Below are 22,960 nucleotides of genomic sequence, written 5' to 3' on the forward strand. Positions count from 1 at the left end.
GAGGGAGTTCTGCACACTTGTGGGGGCCACCATGAGTCTGACGTCCGGATTTCATCCCCAGTCCAACGGCCAGACTGAAAGGAAGAATCAGGAGATGGAGACGGCGCTGCGGTGTATGGTGTCCAAGCATCCCTCCTCCTGGTCCCAGCAGTTGTTGTGGGTGGAGTACGCCCACAACACCCTGACAAGCTCGGCCACTGGGCTCTCCCCTTTCCAGTGTGCCTACGGGTTCCAGCCTCCACTGTTCCCGGCGCTGGAGAAAGAGGTTTCCTGCCCGTCCGTCCAGGCCTTCATTCGTCGCTGCCGCAGGACGTGGACCCAAGCCAGGGCGGCTCTTCTCCACTCCGTGGACCGTTACGCCACGGCTGCCAACCGTCACCGCACCCAGGCCCCCACCTACCTCGCGGGCCAGAAGGTGTGGCTGTCCACCCGGGACCTTCCCTTGAGGGTGGAGTCCAAGAAGTTGGCACCCAAGTTCATCGGTCCCTTTGCGATCCAGAAGGTCATCAACCCAGCGGCTGTGAGGCTCAAGTTGCCTCGTTCCATGCGGGTCCATCCTACGTTCCACGTGTCCAGAGTAAAGCCGGTCCGGGAGAGCTCCCTGGTCCCCGCAGTCCCTCCTCCTCCACCTCCTCGTCTCATCGACGGAGGCCCTGCATTTACGGTGCACTGCCTCCTGCGCTCCCGCCGTCGCGGGAGGGGTCTCCAATACCCGGTCGATTGGGAGGGTTACGGTCCAGAAGAGAGGTCCTGGGTTCCTGCTCGACACATCCTGGATGCCCTCATCAGGGAGTTTCACCGGCGTCATCCCGACCAGCTGTGCAAGTCCGCCACTCCTAGAGGGGTCGCTGCCCCTGAGACTCTGTCCCCTCTTCCGTCTGAGGCGCCCAGTGACGACGAGACGGAGCTTTCCTCTGATGCCATGGAGGAGGATGCGGACATGGATGTCTCGGACGAATATTAGCCGTCCTCCGGTCCCCCTCCTCCCACCCAACTCTGCGTGGGATTGGGTTTATTTTCTTTATTTTTTTTTTTTTTGTTTGTTGTTTTGGGACGTCAGGAGCCGTCCCTTGAGGGGGGGGGGGTTCTGTCACAGTCTGCCCTCTTCTCATTCAATTCACCTCCCAGTACTTTTCCACCGGTCCCTCCTTCTCCTCACAGCCTGCCTGCCACTCCCCTTTCATCAGCCTAACTCTCCTCACCTGTTGCATTCAGTTGCCTCTGATCACCTATTAACATACAGACTCTCCTCACCGTTCACACAGTGCCAGATTGTTCTCAGCATTCATGGAAGACTCTCCAGCGATTTCCCGACTGCCTACACGGATTCGAATCTGCCTGCCCCTGACCATTCCGTCCTGTCGTCTTCCCGGATAGCACCTCAGCCTTCTGTCCACGACCTCCTGGTTTCTGTCTGCCTCTCTCCTGGGCTGTTTGGTGTATCCCTGCAACGGCTCCTCGACTACCTGCCTGGCTTCGACTCTCCTTTCATCTGTCCCTCGCTGGTTTGTTTGCATCGTGTGTTGGATCTCCTGTTTACCGGACCTTCCGCTACCCCGACTACGTCTCCTGCCTGCCCCTCTTTGGAACCCTCGCTCAATCCTGAGCCTCTGTGTGAGTACGGTGTACCCATTCCTGTGTTACTACTCTGTGTCACAGTATCGTAATAAGGTTAATTACTAATTATACCTGCCTGATTCTGTGCTGCTATTGGGTCCAAGCTATACCCGTTACACCATGTCCGAGTGGCTTTTCCTCGGGTCCTCTGGTTTCCTCCCACACTCCAAAGATGTACAGGTTTGTGGGCTAGTCATAGAGTGATACAGTGTGGAAACAGGACCTTTGGCCCAACTTACCCACACCGGTCAACATATCCCGGCTACACTACAGGTTAATTGACTTCCGTAAAAATTGTCTGTAGTGTGTAGGATAGTTCTAGTGTATGGGGGATCGCTGGTCGGTGCAGATACGGTGGGCCAAAGGGCCTGTTTCCATTCTGTATCTCTAAACTAAACTGTTACAGATTTTTTCAATGATTGTTAAAAATAGATCTGGCTGCTGTACACATCCTTTTTTTAGATTGATGTAATGGGATAAATTGATGAATTAATAGAATTGCGGGCTAATAAGCCCAGGTCATGGGTAACTTTACATGAGATGAATGTTAAATGCCACCTCCAGGCCAGTAGTTTTAACCAGAGATATAGACACGGCATTTCACATGTAACTCCATATTGTGTACCTAAAGTGTTCATGCCAGCAATAAAAACAAATCAAGTATGATGTTATTGACCAAAGTTCTTAACTATTTTCAGAGATCTGCCTTCTCACTAAAGGTTACCGTAAAGCATCTGTTCGGGCAGTCACTCTTTGCAAAATGTATTCATTGTCAGCAGGCAAATTTAATGACTTGCTGAAGCAATTTCCTGGTGCTAGAGCGAAAATAATAAAAATGGCGGCCCAAAGGCAAAGAACCCTCAAAAGTAAGTAAGAGAGTAACTATTAGTTGATTTATGATTAGTGTGAAGCTGGACAGGTGTTCCTACCATTCCAATTAATTTTGTCATATTTCTAAAATATTTTGAGTGCGCTGTGGTATCTGGAAGCACATAATGGTAGAGTGTTTCATGAATGAATGAATGGATAAGTTTATTGGCCAAATATGTGCACACAGGGAATTTGCCTTGGTGCTCTGCTTGCAAGTAACAACACGACATACAATAACAATTAAGAATGACACATAAATCATTAAACATTAAAAATAAACCATTACAGTTTAAACATGTGAATGAAATAAAATGGCAGAGCAAAATTAGGCTACAAACTTTTGGTTATTGAGTCGAGCTACTACTCGTGGGGGAAAAAAAGCTGTTTTTATGTCTGGTTGTGGTGGCTTTGACAGTCCGGAGTCGTCATCCAGAAGTGCTTCAAAGAGTTTGTAGCTTGGGTGAGAGGGGTCAGAGATGATCTTACCCGCTCGCATCCTGGCCCTTGCAGTGTACAGTTCATCAATGGGGGGGGGGGGGGGGTCAACGTTGCAGCCAACAGCCTTCTCAGCTGATTGGACGATTCTCTGCAGCCTCCGGATGTTGTGCTTGGTGGCTTAGCCAAACCAGACCATGATGGAGAAGGTGAGGACAGACTCTATGATGGCCGTATAGAATTGGACCATCATTTCCTGTGGCAGATTGTGTTTCCGCAGGAAGCACATCCTCTGTTGGGCCTTTTTGACTGTGAAGTTGATGGTGGCCCCCCATTTCAGATCCTTGGAGATGATGGTTCCAAGGACCTTAAAAGACTCCATAGATGTCACTGTGTTGTTGTTGATGGTGAGTGGGGGAAGGAGGAGCTCTCCTAAAGTCTACTGTCAATTCCACTGTCTTAAGAGCATTGAGCTCCAGGTTGTTACGAAGGCACCAGGACGCGAGCTGTGAAACTTCCTGTCTGTAGGCAGATTCCTCCCCAGCCTGGATCAGTCCAATCAGGGTTGTGTCGCCCGCAAACTAGAGAAACTAGAGAAGGAGTCTGTGGAGGTGCAGTCGTTGTTGTAGAGAGAGTAAAGGAGAGGAGAGAGTACGCAGCCTTGCGGTGCTCCTATGCTGCGAGTGTGCGGGTCTGAAGTGCTTTTCCAGCCTTGCATGTTACTTCTTGTCTGTCAGGAAGTTGGTGACAGAGGGGTTCAGGCACAGTCAACCTGGAGAGTTTGGAGTGTAGTAGCTCTGGCACAATGGTGTTGAATGCAGAGCTAAAATCAACAAACAAAATCCTTGCATAGGTCTCCTTCAGTACCATAGGCCTAGGTGCTGGAGGATGAAGTGCAGGCCTAGGTTGACTGCGTCATCCACCAATCTATTGGCCCGGTATGCAAACTGCAGAGGGTCCAGCACGGGGTTCGTGATATTTTTCAGCTTGGCCAGCACAAGTCCATCAAGGAGCTTCATGACTACAGAGGTCAGTGCAACAGGCCTGTAGTCATTAAGACCAGTAATTCTTGTCTTTTTGGGTACAGGGACAATAGTGGGCCCAGACTTTGAGGCAGACAGGGACAGTACAGGTTTGCAAGGACTGGTTGAAAATGTCTGTGTAGACCGGTGCCAGTTGTTCGGCACAGAGCTTGAGGGTAGAGGGGGAAACATTGTCCGGTCCTGGAGATTTCAGGCTTTTCTGTCTTCTGAACAGCCTCTCCACCTCCTCAATTTCTATTGTTAGTGATGGAGAAGGGGCCAGACTGATGATGGGCGGCAAGGAGGGGGTGGGTAGGAAAGGCCCCAGTCTTTGCAGACTGGAGTCAAGCTGCAGTAGGTGTGAAGTAGTAGTTGGGGAAGAGTGGGTGGGGAAGGGCCCAGTCTTTGCAGACTCGAGTCAGACTGTGAGTAGGGGTGAAGTGTTGGTTGGGAAGGGGGTAACCAGCGTTAAGTTTCTGTTTATCGAACCTGCAGTAGAACTCGTTCAGGTCGTTGGTCAGCTGACGATGGTCCAAGGAATGGTGGGCTTTCCTCTTGTAGCTAGTGATTTCTTGCAAGCCCTTCCAAACTGAAGAAGAGTCACTAGCTGAGAACTTGCTCCTCAACTTCTCAGAGTATCTTTCCTTGGCAGCTCTGATTCCTCTTCTCAGCGTGTATGTGGCCTGTCTGTAGAGGTCTGCATCCCCGCTCCTGTAGGCCTCGTCTTTAGACTGGCTGAGCTGTAAGTTCTGCATTTGCATGTGTGTCATGGGCTGTGGAACCGGGGAGGCTGCAGCCCCCCCCCACATTTTTAGCTAGACATGTTTCAATGTCTCCGGCTTTGGACGAGGTGCTGTGCTCTGAGCAACCTGGTTGTGGGTGTTGAGCCAGGGCGGAGGGAGGGATGGAAGCAGAATCAGCTGCGGGGGCAGATGCGAACGGGAGCCGGGGCTGGCGAGTGTTTGCCGGGCAGGCGAGTCGCTTGCTGCAGCTCCGGCCATTGAGCAGCCTCAGTGCAAGAGTCCCGGGCCGTCGAAGGCGTCGGAAGCGTTGCGCCGCTGCCGTGATAGTCCCTGCGCCAAATTCGCCCTGGTGACCTGCATGGACCAGGCTGCAGCTCGGTACATCCTGGAGGACAACCAGTGGCAGCTGGAAGTAGGTACCAAGCACTGGGTAGAAGCAGTGGAAGATAGTGGCCTTCAAATAATAATAATAATATCTTTTATTGTCATTGCACGTCAGTGCAACGAGATTTAGTATTCAGCTCCAACCGATGAAAAAGAAAAGTAAAATAAATAAATAAGCTGTGTGTCGTGACCATCCGAGGGAGACAGTCCAGGGGGTGGGGGCACTCAGCAGGGCCGGTTCAGAGCCGCTATAGCTCTTGGAATAAAGCTGTTGGAATAAATGGGGGTGGTTGGAGAAAGTATCCTGCTTGCTGGATTTTCACTTACTGTAACTGCAGGAAAAATGTTCCCGATGTTGGGGGAGTCCAGAATCAGGGGTCACAGTTTAAGAATAAGGGGTAGGCCATTTAGGACTGTGATGAAGACAAACTTTCTTCACCCAGAGAGTTATGAATCTGTGGAATTCTCTGCCTCAGAAGGTAGTGGAGGCCAATTCACTGGATGTTTTCAAGTGAGAGTTACATTTCGCTCTTGGGGCAAGCAAAATCAAGGGATATGGGTTACTGATTTTAGATGATCAGCCATGGCCTATTCCTGCACCTATTTTCTATGTTGCTATGCTTGAGTATATGGCAATAAAACCCGACCACTTGATTTTGATGCATTCATGCATGGTGGAGGTATAATGTAGCCATGGAGTGATACAGTGTGAAAACAGGCCCTTCGGCCCAACTTGCCTACACCAGCCAACATGTCCCAGCAGGCTTTTGGTCCAGGTCTACAGGCTCTTGGTCCATATCTCTCCAAACCTGCCCTATCCATGTATCAGTCTAACTGTTTCTTAAATGTTGAGATAGTCTCTGCCTCACTACCTCCTCTGGCAGCTTGTTCCATACACCCACCACCCTTTGTGCGAAGAAAGTTCCCCCTCAGATTCCTATGAAATCCATTTCACCTTAATCTGTCCTCTGGTTCTCTATTTCACCTACTCTGGGCAAGAGACTCAGTGCATTGAAATGTATATTTATAATTTTAGATTTCTCTAAAGTCTTACTTTTTAAAAAGTAACGTTTTCCACAAACATATACCCCCTTTATTAATGTCATGGTTTGATGATCTAAATTCAAATCTAAATGAAATATATGTCAAAAGGAGAGCGCATACTTTCAAAATATTCTGATTTTTTTTCCCCGAGCAAAATATAATTTGTATGACTTTGCAAAATCAGGAAATGTTATGATTATTTCTTGTCCCTTTTTCCAACTACAAAAAAAATAGCACTTGAAATTATAACACATTAAAATGTTTTTTTGTCAAATTTCTGTGAAATATTCTGTACCGTGGAAGGCACTGGCGTCGATCGGGGGGGGGGGGGGGGGGGGAATGGGGGATATCATCCCATTTTTTGAGATGGGGGTGGCCTGTATTATTCCCCAGTTTTTGGAGGTTGAGCAATAACAAAAATGATAATCACCTGCTCCTATCTCTCATATAGGCCCTACATTATCTTAAAAATACTTCAAACAAAAAACATTGAAATCATACTTCTACAATGCACTAAAAGATGAATATTTCAAAAAGTCCCTACCGTGGGAAGGGGGCCACCTTCCCCCACTCGATCACTCGACCCTCCCCCCGCTCGGTTGCTCCACTCCTTCACCAGGAACCCCCAAGGCCAGTAATCAGTGATCGCTCAGCCCCCCCCACTTTCAAAAACACTCCGTGGCCTCTGTGTGTGCCTACCAGGCTCGCAAAAATAACTGCTCTTTCTATGTCAATATGATGGATAAGAACTAATTGATGAGTTTATTCATGTATTTGTATAATTTAGATCAAGTCATTTAATTTAATCTCTCCCTCCTTCCTAGTTCTCTGACCAGTGTGACTGTCCCACCGATTAATATTTTTATCTCTGTTTGCTTTGTGGTCACCTTATCCCAGCTAACAATGATCTACTCTACATTTTCCTTGATCTCATCGCTTTTGTTGCCTTGTTTTCATACCTTACATTTCCTTATCTCTGTGTCTCCCTCTTCCCTGACTCTCAGTCTGAAGAAGGGTCTCGACCCGAAACGTCACCTATTCGTTCTATCCAGAGATGCTTTTTGACCCACTGAGTTACTCCAGCATCTTGTGTCTTTCATGGATGTGTTACACTCAGTCCCTTCTCTAACTTAGCAATTTTTATATTTGAATTATGGTGGCACTAACATTGATCTCAGAGGCACCTTGCTAGTTATGTTTTGACATCCTCAAATATCCCTATTATCTGCCAACCAAACGTTTATTCGTGTGAACATACTAATGAGGAGCAGGCCATCAGGCCCTGAATCTTGCTCTGCCATTTGATAAGATCAGGGCTGATCTGCTTGTAATCTCAATTCTAAATTTCCAAATGTGTTCTTTTATCAAGAATTTATCTGCTCCCTGCCATTTGTCCCTTGGTTATCTAGTTTTGGTATGGTTTTATCTGTGCCAATTTAACTTGTCAAATCTCCACAAAGATTGCATCATGATTGCATTAACTTTGTTACAAACCTGCATTATTTTTTGCTTGGCATCCTGTTCAACAATATAGCCAATGTTAAGTGGTTTGTAAAATAGACCCACCAGTATATAATTAGAATAAACAATTACACTTACTTTAAGTGATTTTATGCTCCCAAGATAAATGTCGCTCCTATTTTTAGTTTTTACTTTAGACTTATGTTCGTTTTACTAACTTCCATTTTTTTTGTTACATTGTCAGGAGCTGTAGAACAGTGGAAACCATAGGTCTTCAGCAACCTGATGAAACAAGAACAATTTGTAAAAACCTGTATATTTTGTATTTGTATATTATTTGACAGTTAATTTAATATAATAATCTTAAATGTATTCTTTAAAAACATGTTTTAATCTATGAAAGATAAATATTTACAACCATACAACCTTAAATTTGAATTGCAAAAAACATATATTAGGTTATTACAAAATCTGAAAACATCTTTATCACTGTTGATCATATTTTTTTTCATACTTATCATTTTGATATTTCGATATACAGGTAGATGAATAAGGACAGTTTGAAGCTGTCCTACATGATCATTGTGATCTGGAAAATTCTGAATGCTAGAGCCTCATGTAAAATAAAATCCTTATGGATAATGTTTTATGATAACCTGGTCAACATGGATGAGTTGGGCAAAAAGGCCTGTTTCCGCTGTAATATTCTGTGACCCATCCTATTTATCAACTCGCACATTAAATGAGCAACTGTACAATATTGAATTTTGTGAGCCCTAATTGTTAGAACTAAACAATGATGAGAAGCAGCGCTGGTAAAACCATCAGGACACTATAAACAATGAAGGTATGGAATTAAGGCACAATGTACTGGAGTAACCCAGCAGGTCAAACTCTCGCTGACTGCCCCCCACTGAGTTACTCCAGCACATTGTGGCTTTTCTAAACCAGCATCTGCAGTTCCCTGTGTAAAAATGTTTTGTTTCATCGTTTTCATAGAGAAATAATATGTACAAAATACATATTTGTTGATCTTAGTTTTTCTTTTTTAAAGTGCTCTTAGCAGACTATTGAAAGACCTTCCATCCAAACTTCACCTCTAACAGTTTCCTGATATGATGTCACAGATGTACACATGTTTGCCAGTGGAAGCATGGTCAGTCACTTTTGAGCAAATAACCAAATGTCTTCTAGATTCCTTTATACCGCCATCACCTTCCATCCCAGAAAAAATTAAAGTAGTGATAGAAAGCATGTTATCATTGTACCTCACATTTGTAATTTCTGAGCATTTCAGTAAATGTAACAAAATCAGCTGAGAATTTAGACACAAGGAACTGCAGATACTAGTTTACAAACAAGACACAAAGTGCTGGAGTAACTCAGCGGGTCAGGCACCACCTGTGGAGAATGTGGGATGTTTCGGGTTGGCACTCTTATTCGATCAAGAGTCCAAACCCGAAACATCCCATGTTCTCCAGAATGCTGCCTAACTGCTGAGTTACTCCAGCACTTTGTGCCTTTTTTTCTCAGTTAAGAACTTGCCCTAGTGCAGGGAAGCACAATGTACTGTTGCATGAAGGTGACAAAGAACCCCACAGGAACTATCTTCTGTTATTCTTTCGGAAATATGTGGGAAAGTTGCATCAGGATAGAGATTTTATTGCAGCAGAAACCTGACTTGATTTTCTTAAGTCAAAAGTCAAAGTCAATTTTATTTGTCACATACACCCGAAGGTGCAGTAAAATGAATATGCCAGCAGCGGTACACTTAAAAAGAACACTCAATACACAATAAGATTTAACACAGACATCCACCACAGCATTCTTCACTGTCAATACAGGAGTATTGCTGTGCATGGCTGTGTAAATAACAGCACTTAATCTTATACATTTGGTTAAATCAATGTGGCCCATCTTAACATTTGTTGATGGCTAGACTCTACATTAGACATGCTGAGTATATTCATCATTTTCAACAGTACAGCAGAGACCCTGGCCCTTTGATCCACAATTTTTCATTTCATTTCTGCAATTGCCATGTCTTGGTGTGCTATTTAGAATGCGTCTTAAGTTTCCTCAGATCCACCAACAAATAAAAGACATGAACTACTTGCAAGTAGCTGGATCAAGGCATTAATACTACTTACCTAGTTATAAAATGTCTCATTATATTCATTCATCGTTTTGTAATTTTCTGAATGTGCAAGAAGAGAGGTAGTCTTAAAGTGTACGAGATTTTGCCAAAACTGAAGACATCCTTTCCAGAATCAAAAGATATTGAAAACAGTCAATATACTATCAGGATCATTGCAGAACTGCAGCATTTTAAATAAAATTTGATAGCAACAATAAAATTGTGTGCTGCGGTTGCTTTTACTTTGATATGAACATTAAAGGAGCTGCAAATAAATGCATTTTCTTTATTCTATGTTGGTCCGTACTATAACAACATTTAAAAGGTATTTGTGTAGGAAAGAACTGCAGATGTTGGTTTAAACCAAAGATAGAATGCGGTGGAAATCCACGAAATGCTGGAGTAACAGCGGGACAGACAACATCTCTGGAGAGAAGAAATGGGTGACGATTCGGGTTGAGACTCTTCAGTTTGAGAGTCAGGGGAGGGGGAGATACAGAGATAAGGAAGTGTAAGGTGTGAGAACAAGATATCAAAGGGGATGGAGATCAAGGAATATGTAGCACAGGCAAGCACCAAGAAAACACTGGCAGCGAGTCTGGGTTTTAAAATGTGGTCGTGGAATTGGAGAGCAGGAGGAGTCACAGAGGGGGAGCAGCGAGAGAGGATGTTTCAGAATTCTCATTGGAGAACCTCTTCAAAATAGGCATACCATGAGTAGATTTCGCAGTGGAGCAGCCATAATGTGTAGGAAGGAACTGCAGATGCTGGTTAAAACCAAAGATAGACGTGTGTTTCCTTGGTGCTTGGCTGCGCTACATTTTCCTTGATCTCCACCCCCTTTGATGTCTCATTCACACTCCTTACACTTCCTTATCTCTGTATCTCCCCCTCCCCTGACTCCGTCTGAAGAAGAGTCTCGACCCGAAACGTCACCCATTCCTTCTCAAGAGATGCTACCTGTAGATCAGTGCATGCTCCTTTAACATAGTGACCTCACCACTACTAACCACTCCCCATTATCTTCAGTATAATTGTAGCCTCCCCACCTCTATCTCGCTCTCTAGCTCCAGTGACAGACCACGGACAGCTAGGGCACAGTGTGTGTATTATAACAATGTTTGAAATAAACTAGTAGTGAAGACATCGTGTGTTTGACAAGTCTTTACATGGTGTCAGAAGTGGGATTTTGCACCTCCCGTCTATCGGGTTTTTTTTAATTTTTCTTGTTTGCTTTTCTCCCAGTTCTATTTTTTTCTGCTGTTGTTCACCTTTTATTTACCATGGCTAACTCGTGTCGTAAACCTGACATGCTGGTGTTTGACTCTGACATCATGCACCGGTGGACTGTCTTCAACCATTCAGACGAACTCCCTGATTCTGATAACAGTTCCTCCCATGATGAATCGAGTATTTTTTCACTCTTGGGTGCACCTGCTTTGATAGCGGATTCCTCGGTGCGTGTTACTGTGAATGGGGTGACCTTTCCTGCCAAGGTCGACATGGGAGCGTTTGCCAATGTTATGTCAGTGAGCCTCTTCAAGCAGATAAGATCTGGTGAGAAGGTTACTCCCGACGACTCCCGTCTTCATGCCTATGGGGGGGGAGTGCTCGTACCAGTCGGGAAGGCAACCCTTATCTGTACGGTTCTGAAGACCTCTCGGCCCCTCACTTTTCTCCTGCTGAACTCTGAGAATGTTACTCTGTTGGGCGCTCGTGCGTGCCAGGACCTCGGTTTGGTTTCCTTCCACCGCGATATCCACCTGGTGCAGGCCCCCATGGACCCCATGAGCGAGTACCCTGATCGTTTTGATGATGTGTTGGGCAAACTACCCTGCAACTACAAAATCGTTGTGGACCCGGGGGTCGAACCTGTGGTCCGCCCGGCTCACCGCGTCTCCTTTGCCATGAAGGACAGGGTGGAGTCGACTCTGCGCCACATGGTGACCATGGGCATCCTCAAGGAAGTGAATGATCCCACCCGGTGGGTCTCCACCATGGTTGTTGCGGCAAAGAAGGACAACAGTGAGATTCGAATCTGTATAAACCCCAAGGACCTGAACCGTGCCATCAAGCGCCCGCACTACCCCATGCGAACGGTGGAGGACGTTGCTGCACAGGTTGGCCAAGCCGCCTGTACGTTACGGGGAGTTTGCTTGAATGTTTAACTGTTTCCTGGCGGTGTACGCGTGGGTTTGTTTCTAGCGTATGAATCGTGGTCACACTGTCACTATTGTAATGCTTTGTTTTCCAAGGGGAAGGATGTAGATCAGTGCATGCTCCTTTAACATAGTGACCTCACCACTACTAACCACTCCCCATTATCTTCAGTATAATTGTAGCCTCCCCACCTCTATCTCGCTCTCTAGCTCCAGTGACAGAGCACGGACAGCTAGGGCACAGTGTGTGTATTATAACAATGTTTGAAATAAACTAGTAGTGAAGACATTGTGTGTTTGACAAGTCTTTACACTACCTATCCCACTGAATCACTCCAGCATTTTGTCTATAAAAGGCATTTGGACAGGTACATGTATTGGAAACATTTAGAAACATAGACATAGAAATTAGGTGCAGGAGTAGGCCATTCGGCCCTTCGAGCCTGCACCGCCATTCAATATGATCATGGCTGATCATCCAATTCAGTATCCCGTACCTGCCTTCTCTCCATACCCCCTGATCCCCTTAGCCACAAGGGCCACATCTAACTCCCTCTTAAATATAGCCAATGAACTGGCCTCAACTACCCTCTGTGGCAGAGAGTTCCAGAGATTCACCACTCTTTGTGTGGAAAAAAGTTCTTCTCATCTCGGTTTTAAAGGATTTCCCCCTTATCCTTAAGCTGTGACCCCTTGTCCTGGACTTCCCTAACATCGGGAAACAATCTTCCTGCATCTAGCCTGTCCAACCCCTTAAGAATTTTGTAAGTTTCTATAAGATCCCCTCTCAATCTCCCTAAATTCTAGAGAGTATAAACCAAGTCTATCCAGTCTTTCTTCATAAGACAGTCCTGACATCCCAGGAATCAGTCTGGTGAACCATCTCTGCACTCCCTCTATGGCAATAATGTCCTTCCTCAGATTTGGAGACCAAAACTGTACGCAATACTCCAGGTGTGGTCTCACCAAGACCCTGTACAACTGCAGTAGAACCTCCCTGCTCCTATACTCAAATCCTTTTGCAATGAAAGCTAACATACCATTCGCTTTCTTTACTGCCTGCTGCACCTGCATGCCTACCTTCAATGACTGGTGTACCATGACACCCAGGTCTCGCTGCATCTCCCCCTTTCCCAATCGGCCACCATTTAGATAATAGTCTACTTTCCCGTTTTTGCCACCAAAATGGATAACCTCACATTTATCCACATTATACTGCATCTGCCAAACATTTGCCCACTCACCCAGACTATCCAAGTCACCTTGCAGCCCCCTAGCATCCTCCTCACAGCTAACACTGCCCCCCCAGCTTAGTGTCATCCGCAAACTTGGAGATATTGCCTTCAATTCCCTCATCCAGATCATTAATATATATTGTAAATAGCTGGGGTCCCAGCACTGAGCCTTGCGGTACCCCATAGTCACTGCCTGCCATTGTGAAAAGGACCCGTTTATTTCCTACTCTTTGCTTCCTGTTTGCCAGCCAGTTCTCTATCCACATCAATACTGAACCCCCAATGCCGTGTGCTTTAAGTTTGTATACTAATCTCTTATGTGGGACCTTGTCAAAAGCCTTCTGGAAGTCCAGATACACCACATCCACTGGTTCTCCCCTATCCACGCTACTAGTTACATCCTCGAAAAATTCTATAAGATTCGTCAGACATGATTTACCTTTCGTAAATCCATGCTGACTTTGTCCAATGATTTCACCACTTTCCAAATGTGCTGCTATCCCATCTTTAATAACTGACTCTAGCAGTTTCCCCACTATCGATGTTAGACTAACTGGTCTGTAATTCCCCATTTTCTCTCTCCCTCCCTTCTTAAAAAGTGGGGTTACATTTGCTACCCGCCAATTTTCAGGAACTACTCCAGAATCTAAAGAGTTTTGAAAGATTATTACTAATGCATCCACTATTTCTGGAGCTACTTCCTTAAGTACTCTGGGATGCAGCCTATCTGGCCCATGGGATTTATCGGCCTTTAATCCATTCAATTTACCCAACACCACTTCCCGGCTAACCTGGATTTCACTCAATTCCTCCAACTCCTTTGACCCGCGGTCCCCTGCTATTTCCGGCAAATTATTTATGTCTTCCTTAGTGAAGACTGAACCAAAGTAGTTATTCAATTGGTCCGCCATATCCTTGTTCCCCATGATCAACTCACCTGTTTCTGACTGCAAGGGACCTACATTTGTTTTAACTAATCTCTTTCTTTTCACATATCCATAAAAACTTTTGCAGTCAGTTTTTATGTTCCCTGCCAGTTTTCTTTCATAATCTATTTTCCCTTTCCTAATTAAGCCCTTTGTTCTCCTCTGCTGGTCTTTGAATTTCTCCCAGTCCTCCGGTATGCTGCTTTTTCTGGCTAATTTGTACGCATCATCCTTCGCTTTGATACTATCCCTGATTTCCCTTGTTATCCATGGATGTACTACCTTCCCTGATTTATTCTTTTGCCAAACTGGTATGAACAATTTTTGTAGTTCATCCATGCAGACTTTAAATGTCTTCCATTGCATATCCACTGTCAACCCTTTTAGAATTAATTGCCAGTCAATCTTGGCCAATTCACGTCTCATACCCTCAAAGTTACCTTTCTTTAAGTTCAGAACCATTGTTTCTGAATTAACAATGTCACTCTCCATCCTAATGAAGAACTCAACCATATTATGGTCACTCTTGCCCAAGGGGGCACGTACAACAAGATTGCTAACTAACCCTTCCTCATTACTCAATACCCAGTCTAAAATAGCCTGCTCTCTCGTTGGTTCCTCTACATGTTGATTTAGATAACTATCCCGCATACATTCCAAGAAATCCACTTCCTCAGCACCCCTGCCAATTTGATTCACCCAATCTATATGTAGATTGAAGTCACCCATTATAACTGTTTTGCCTTTGTCACACGCATTTCTAATTTCCTGTTTGATACCATCTCCAACTTCACTACCACTGTTAGGTGGCCTGTACACAACACCCACCAGCGTTTTCTGCCCCTTAGTGTTTCGCAGCTCTACCCATACCGATTCCACATCCTCCAAACTAATGTCCTTCCTTTCCATTGCATTAATCCCCTCTCTAATCAGTAACGCTACTCCACCTCCCTTTCCTTTCTCTCTATCCCTCCTGAATATTGAATATCCCTGGATGTTCAGCTCCCAGCCTTGGTCACCCTGGAGCCATGTCTCTGTGATCCCAACTATATCATAGTCATTAATAGCTATCTGCACATTCAACTCATCCACCTTATTACGAATGCTCCTTGCATTGAGACACAAAGCCTTCAGGCTTGTTTTTACAACACTCTTACCCCTTATACAATTATGTTGAAAAGTGGCCCTTTTTGATTTTTGCCCTGGTTTTGAGGGAGGTGGGAGACTAGTGTAGTGTAGTGGATCATCTTGGTCGCATGGGAATGTTGAGTTAAAGGATCTGTTTCTATGCTGTATGACTCAATTACATAAACTGCTAAAATGTGAAATGAATGGAATATGAAAGGTTGTAACTTTCCTTCACCACAGAGCAACATTCAGGAAGAACCAGTGGTCAACCACCCAATATAATAATAGTTGTAGCGGCACATAGTGGTGGCTTGGGGATGTGCGAACCCTCGATATTGGTTGGCGCCATCACATGACCACGGGTGTTGGATCGCAGGCTTTTTTCCTCAATCGACAGCACTCCTCCCGGTAGCAGGAGCTATTATACAGTTAGCTGGCCCTGCACGCGGATCCTTTTCTTGTTTTTTGTTTGACAAATAAAGTAATTTAACTCAACCTGCCTGTCTCGCTAAAGTGGTGACCCCGTTTGGTCCAATCATTATTTTGGATCTTGATAATGAACGCCGCTGAAAACCTCGACGTCCAGCAAAACGCGGTGCCCCTGAAACTGCCCGTTTTCTGGGAGGAACAGCCTCAAGTGTGGTTAACGGTCAGGAGACTGTCACCCGATTGCTGCTTTACCTGCAAAATCCGCTCGCTTTCAGCAAGTATGAGGATCTCAAGGCGCTGCTGCTTCGCACTTTCGGGCTCAGTCGCCGCGATCGCATGGCCCGCCTTTTGCACATGGACAGCCTCGGTGACCGTTAGCACTGTGCGCTGATGAGCGAGATGCTCACACTTATGGATGGCCATCAGCCCTGCCTGCTGTTCGAACTGGCCTTCCTCGAGCAGATGCCCGACGACATCCGCCTGCTCCTCACTGGATCGGATTTCGCCGACCCCCTGCAGCTCGCTGAATGGGCTGACGAGCTGTGGCTCGCCCAGCAGCAAGACGGTGGATCCATCAACCGCCTTCACGCCAGCAGCCACGCAGGGACGTCCAGCCCTCCGCTGCCATTGCCGCGCCGCAGTCGCCCTCCGGAGATCACAGTAAGCGCCAGTGGGCCTGCCGATACCGCGCCCGCCCCCTGTGTGTTTTCGGGAAATGTCTTGGCCGATCGCCAGCAGAGGCTAACGCGGTCGGCCAGAACCATCGCCTCTACGTCCGTGATCACTATTCCGGACACAGAGGCTGTGCTGTGCATTCTTCCTCCGTCTGAACTCGATACTTGTGCCGGTAAGCATGGCCCTGCCCTCACCGCTGTCAATGGCAGCCCCATCTGCACTTACGGCACTCGGACCCTTTCTCGTGTCCTCGACTCCCATCATTACTCATGGGCCTTCGCCATTGCGGATGTTTCCCAGCCGCTGCTGGGCGCCAATTTTCTGAGGGCCTTTTCTTTAATGGTAGACACGCGGGGCCGGCGCCTCGTGCCTCCAGAGTCCCCTCGGCCTGCTGTCCCCTCCGACCCGCACCTGGGATCTGTGATGGATGAGGGCGGGGCGTATGCCCCCCATACTAGCTGAATTCTTGGAGCTCCTGACCCCTCGCTTTCACGCGACCGCTCTTAAGCACGGGGTGGTCCATCATATTCCTACTGCCGGTCTCCCACTGCATGCACGGGCGCACAGGCTCCGGCCCGACAAGCTGTGTCTCGCTAAGGAGGAGTTCTGGCAAATGGAGGACATAGGGATTGTGGGGCGCTCCGACAGCCCGTGGGCATCCCCATTACACATGGTTCCCAAATCATCTGGGGGGTGGAGACCGTGTGAGGGTTACTGATGCCTGAACGCTGTCACGACCGCGGGTCACTACCCAGTCCCGCACAATCAGGACTTTACGGCCCACCTGGACGGTGCAACCATTTTTTCCAAAGTGGATCTGGTGTACGGCTACCACCAGATTCCCATCCACCCCGATGATGTGCCCAAAACAGCCATAATCGCCCCGTTTGGCCTATTTGAGTGGCTGCGGATACCATTCTGGTTGAAGAACGCCGCGCACGTTCCAGCAGTTGATGGATATGGTGGGTCGGGGGTTGGAGTTCATGTTCGTGTACCTGGATGACATTCTGCTCGCCAGCTGCTCCCACCAGGAACACTGTGCGCACCTCCGGATGCTGTTCCAGCGGCTTCAGGTCCACGAGCTGGTGATCAATCCCGCCAAATGTCAGTTTTGGCTCTGCTCCATTGCCTTCCTGGGACACCACGTCAGCTCACAGGGCGCTGCACCTCTGCCCGCTAAGATGGAGGCCATTCGACAGTTTCCTCGGCCACTCACCTGGAAGAGGCTGCATGAATTCGTCAGCATGGTCAATGTCTGCAATTACTTTGTGCCGGCGGCGGCCCGGATCATGCGGTCTTTGTTCCAGTGCCTGGCCGGTAAGCCACGAGACCTAGTGTGGGACGCTGGCCAAGGCCACCATGCTGGTGCACCCACGGGCTGCTGCTCCGACCGCTACAGCGCTTTTGATCGGGAGTTCCAGGCCCTTTATTTGGCGGTCCGCCATTTTCACCATTTCCTCGAGGGCGTTCACGGACCTCAAGCCCCTGATGTTTGCTTTTACGAAGGTGTCCGACCCCTGGTCAGCTCGGCACAGCGGCACCTGGCGTTCGAGTCGGAGTACAACACCGACGTCCAGCACGTGGAAGGCAAGCTGTACCTGGTGGCAGACGCTTTGTCTCACCCTGCAGTCTCGGCCGTGTCGTCTGTGGACCCAGGCGTGGACTATTCGCCTCTACCGACAGCGCTGTAAATTTTATTTTCAAGCTAACATACTTATAAGGAAGTTTTCTATGTGCTCTGACTCTGTGAAGTGTTCCTTGTTCAGAACCTATATCACACCGTTATATACTGCTCAATTGTGGTCTAACTATAAGAAAAAGAGTATGCAGAGGCTCAAGGTAGCGTACAATGATGCAATGAGGTTGCTGCTTCGTGTCCCTAGGTGGCATAGTGCCATCAATTGTTTGTGTCCACTAGAGTGCCAACCTGTGAGGCACTCTTAAGACAGCTGATGTTTAGTTTTATGTGTCGCCTGGACAAGTCAAAGAACTACATAATTAAAGCCCTTGTATAGGCTAATATGCAATTTTTAATGTATGTTTTGTATCTCTTTATACTGTATGATGTGTTATATGGACCTGTGTCTGAAATAAAGCTTTATTATTATTCGGGGCTAGCTGTGTAATGATGCTCCTAGAGCTAACCCCCCTTAGTCTAGTTCAGTAAAACACTGAGTCAAGCACTGGACCACTAAACTTTATTTTATGAAACAATAACGAATCTCCTATACAATACCTAACCACAGCGGGATCGATCCTTGTCTCTGCTTGTCCAAGCCCTTCAGCCTCATGCAAGCAGACACCTCCAAAAAGTTATGCAGCCCAAGCATTCCTCCAGAAGATCGACAAAGAACCTCATCCAGGTCATAGGTGGTCATGACTTATAGGTCATCCAACCCTGTGGGGCAGAACTACCTGGGGGTGGTAATCCCTACAAACCAGTCACAGATATCGATTACATTAAGGTGTTAATGACAATTCCCCAACCCAATTACAAAGCACCCCATTACAATGTTTCTACAGAAGCTTCTGGAAAGAAGTCAGTTGACCCAAGTAATGCAACATTCTCCTGGGGTGTATAAACAATTCAAACAAGGCTTCAAACTTCAGCCAATCATCAAACAAACACCTTGCAACATTATTAACAGTATTTACAGCCCTTCTGCAGTCAGCCAATCCTGCTAATGCATCTGCAACACCTTTGAACGCTTCTACAGAGTCCTCATACATTTTAACAATAGAGAGGACATCTGGACATCCCCATCCTGCATATCAATCTGGGTCCAGACTAGCTGGCGCCAATCCACAGCCTGCGGCTTTTCACAGAAATTGACCAAACAGGCTTTGCAGATGCAATGATCCTCCATTTTATATATCTCTATTTTGTCAAATATTAACAGCTGCTGAGCAACGTAAGGGTGGTGAGATGGATGCTTATTGGACGGCAGCCTTGGGATTAGTATTGGCCGATGTCCCGTTCAGTCCGGCAGGTGTGTCGGTCCACTGCGACGTTTTCACTGGGAGGCCACGCCCTATCGTCCCCATAGGTTGGCGGCGACGTGTGTTCAACGCCGTCCACGGTCTGGGTCATCCTTCCATTCGGGCGACTTCTGCGTTGGTGGCGGACAAGTTTGTCTGGCTGGGGCTTTGTAAACAGGTTGCGGCCTGGGCTAGGGCCTGCATTCCGTGCCAGATGTCAAAGGTCCAGCGGCATGTGCAAGTGTCGCTTCAGGATTTTGTGGTTACCCGAGGCCGGTTCCAGCCCATACGTGTCGATTTGGTGGGTCCGCTACCGACATCTCGCACTGCCACCCACCTGCTTACCATCGTGGATCACTACACGAGGTGGCCAGAGGCCGTTCCACTCTCTGACATCTACGGCGTGTCTTGTGCTCGGGCCCTTAGTGCCCACTGTGTAGCTCGTTTTAGTGTGCCTACGGACACCTCCACCGACCATGGTGCACCGTTTACTTCGGCTTTGTGGTCGGCTTTGGCAGAGCTGTATGGGACACAGCTGCATCACATCACCGCCTATCACCCTCAGGCCAATGGGTTAGTGGAGCACTTCCATCGACATTTGAAGTCGGCGCGGTTTACAGGCCCGGACTGGGTGGACTACTTGCCTTGGGTGTTGCTGGGGATCCGCACGGCCCCGAAGGCGGATTTTGACACGTCGTCCGCTGAGCTCGTGTACGGCTCCCCGCTGCAGATGCCTGGGGATTTCCTTCCCGCGGGTCGGGGGCTGCAGGAGCCCACTTTGTCTGTGTTGGCGAACCTCCGGGAAAAAGTGGGCGGTCTGGTTCCTATTCCAACCTCTTGACATGGGGTTGCTCCGGTATATGTGCCGCCGGAGCTTAAGGACTGTCTGTTTGTTTTTATCCGCAGGGACTAGCACCGGACTCCGCTGTAGTGGACTTATGAGGGTCCTTTCCGGATGTTGCGCCCCGGCGTCGCAACATTTCTTTTGGATGTCGGGGGTCGGGAGGAAATCGTTCCGGTGGCTTGCCTCAAGCCCGCCCACCTGGATATCGATAGCCAGATGGTAGTGGCTCAACCCCGGCGTAGAGGTCATCCACTGGCCGTTCCTGTTGCACCTGTTTCCCCTATGACTTTGCCGCCTGCTGGCTCTGTTCCGCAAGTTCTCCTGTGCCGCCAGTTGTGCCTGTTCCTCCGGTCTCCACTCGGTCTGGTCTCCTCCCGCTCGGTTCCTTACCTCGGGTTCTGGGGAGGCTCCTGCAGTGGCACATAGTGGTGGCTTGGGGAAGTGCGAACCCGCGATATTGGTTAGCGCCATCACGTGTCCGCGGATGTTGGTTCGCGGGCTTTTCTCCTCAGTCGACAGCGCTCCTCCCGGTAGCTGGAGCTATAATACAGTTAGCTGACTCAGCACGCGGTTTCTGAGGTCTTTTCTTGTTTTTTGTTCAGCAACTAAAGCCATTTAATTCAACCTGCCCGTCTCGCTAAACAGTATGCTTTTATACAGGTCTACCAGTTGTAATACACAGAAAAAAGTCCTTGATTTCAGTAAACAGGGAGTGTGAATATTTATATACCATTTTTGGAAATGGTATATAACACTAAAAAGTGAAACATTAAAACACATTTTAATATCTCTTGGGGGTTCTCTCTTAAATCATTCACATCTGCATTTGGGGAATTATTCTGCAGGATTTCCCCAGAAATCTGGAGTATTGGCACAGTTTATTGTTGGCCACGAAATTGGACAATTATCTGAGAAGATAAATCTTGTACAATTTCCTAATCATGGTGGAAAAATAGAACCAGTAAAATTGATTGTCTCATTTTAGTATATTACTGGGGGTGGGACTGTGTCTCGTAATCACCAACTACCTGACTGGACGACCACAGTATGTCAGGCTACAGAACTGTGTCTCAGACATGGTAGTGAGCAACACAGGGGGCGGGCCTCTCTCCCTGTTCCCCATTTACCCCTCAGACTTCAGATGCAACTCAGAGGGAAGATGAATACATACCGTAGGTGTAGTCAACGACTTTGTTGAATGGTGTGGGCTGAATCACCTGTAGCTCAACACCAACAAGACTAAAGAGTTAGTGGTGGACTTCAGGAGAGGAACACCCCTGTCCCCTGTCTTCATCAAAGATGTGGATGTGCAGTTTACCAAGGAATAACTAATACCTTGGAGTTTACCTGGACAGTAAACTGGACTGGTCCAGGAACGCTGAGACACTGTAAGAAGGGACAGAGCCATCTGTAGTTTCTGAGGAGGTTCCGCTCTTTCAACGTCTGCTGTAAGATGCTGCAGATGTTCTACCAATTGTTGGTGGCCAGTGCCATCTTCTTCGCTGCCGTGTGCTGGGGCATCAGGGCGATGGCAACAAAATTAACAAGCTCATCAGGAAGGCTGGCTCCATCCTGGGGGTGGAGATGGATTTACTGGAGATGGTCTTGGAGGGGAGGATGCTCCTCAAACTGCAGAGCACCTTGGACAATGCAACTCACATCCTCCAGGTTAATTCCTGGGATGGCGGGACCGATGTATGATGGAAGAATGGGTTGACTGGGCTTGTATTCGCTGGAATTTAGAAGGATGAGAGGTGATCGTCAAAGGTTTTTTATTGTCACATATACCAATTAAGGTACAGTGATATGCAAATTACCATACAGCCATATGGAAAAAAAAGTAATAAGACACACAAATACATAAAAGTTAACATAAATATCCACCACAGTGGATTCTCCACATTCCTCACTATGACGGAAGGCAATAAAGTCCAATCTTCCTCTTTATTTCTCCCTCGGTCAGGGCAGTCGAACCATCAGGGTGATCAAAGCTCCTGCAGCCGGCGGTCGAAATTCCCGCGTCGGGGCGATCGAAATTCCCGCTTCCGGACGGTCTAAAGTCCCGCGGCTTGGAATTCTTGATGTCGGTCTCTGATTAGAGACCGCAGGCTCCGCGATGTTAAAGTCCCGTATGCACCCACGGTGGAGCTCTCAAAAGTCAGTCTCCAACAAAGGCTGCCAATTCCTCGATGTTAGACCGCAGTGCGGACGTATACGATGCGGGGGAAAAAATTGCATATCCGTCCAGGTAATAAAACAAGCTAAAGAACACTAAAAACATACATTTAACACATACTATTTAAACAAAGAAAGAAAGGACAGATAGACTGCTGGTGAGGCAGCCATTGCTGACGCCACCCAGTGGTTCAATAGTTATAGGATCTTATAGAAAATTGCATATCCGGGATTGGATGGGAAAAACATTCCTGAACAAGCTAAAGAACACTAAAAACATACATTTAACACATACTATTTAAACAAAGAAGGAAAGGACAGATAGACTGCTGGTGAGGCAGCCATTGCTGACGCCACCCAGTGGTTTCAATAGTTATAGGATCTTATAGAAACATACAATTCTTAAGGGATTGGATGCAGGAAAAACATTCCTGATGTTGGGGAGTCCAGAACCTGGGGTCACAGTTTAAGAATAAGGGGTAGGCCATTTAGGACTGAGATTACTGTATGGCTGTATGGTGATTACATTCCACTGTGCCAACTGGCACATGTGACAAATAAATGCATCTTGTATCTTGTAGATGTTGTGAAACCTTTTCACCCAGAGAGTTTTGAATCTGTGCAATTCTCTGCCACAAAAGGCGGTGGAGGCCAATTCACGAGACGTTTTCAAGAGAGAGTTAGGTTTAGCTCTTAG

The 22,960-nt window shown here is 47.2% G+C and overlaps 1 protein-coding gene across 2 annotated transcripts in view; it reads left to right on the forward strand.

Annotated features, from left to right (window-relative positions):
- Positions 1–8,968, forward strand: part of LOC129702542 (potassium/sodium hyperpolarization-activated cyclic nucleotide-gated channel 1-like) — a 79,846-nt gene extending 70,878 nt beyond the window's left edge. The window contains exons 9-10 of one of the 2 annotated variants that reach the window (XM_055644294.1): positions 2,316–2,483; positions 7,821–8,968. In XM_055644294.1, coding sequence (XP_055500269.1) covers positions 2,316–2,483; positions 7,821–7,846 — 194 coding nt within the window. In that variant the 3' untranslated portion in view covers positions 7,847–8,968. The remainder of the gene's footprint in view (positions 1–2,315; positions 2,484–7,820) is intronic. The other variant, XM_055644293.1, reaches the window with a different exon arrangement.
- Positions 8,969–22,960: the final 13,992 nt, after the last annotated feature.

The sequence above is a fragment of the Leucoraja erinacea genome, chromosome 13 (assembly GCF_028641065.1).
Source record: "Leucoraja erinacea ecotype New England chromosome 13, Leri_hhj_1, whole genome shotgun sequence".
Taxonomy (NCBI): domain Eukaryota; kingdom Metazoa; phylum Chordata; class Chondrichthyes; order Rajiformes; family Rajidae; genus Leucoraja; species Leucoraja erinaceus.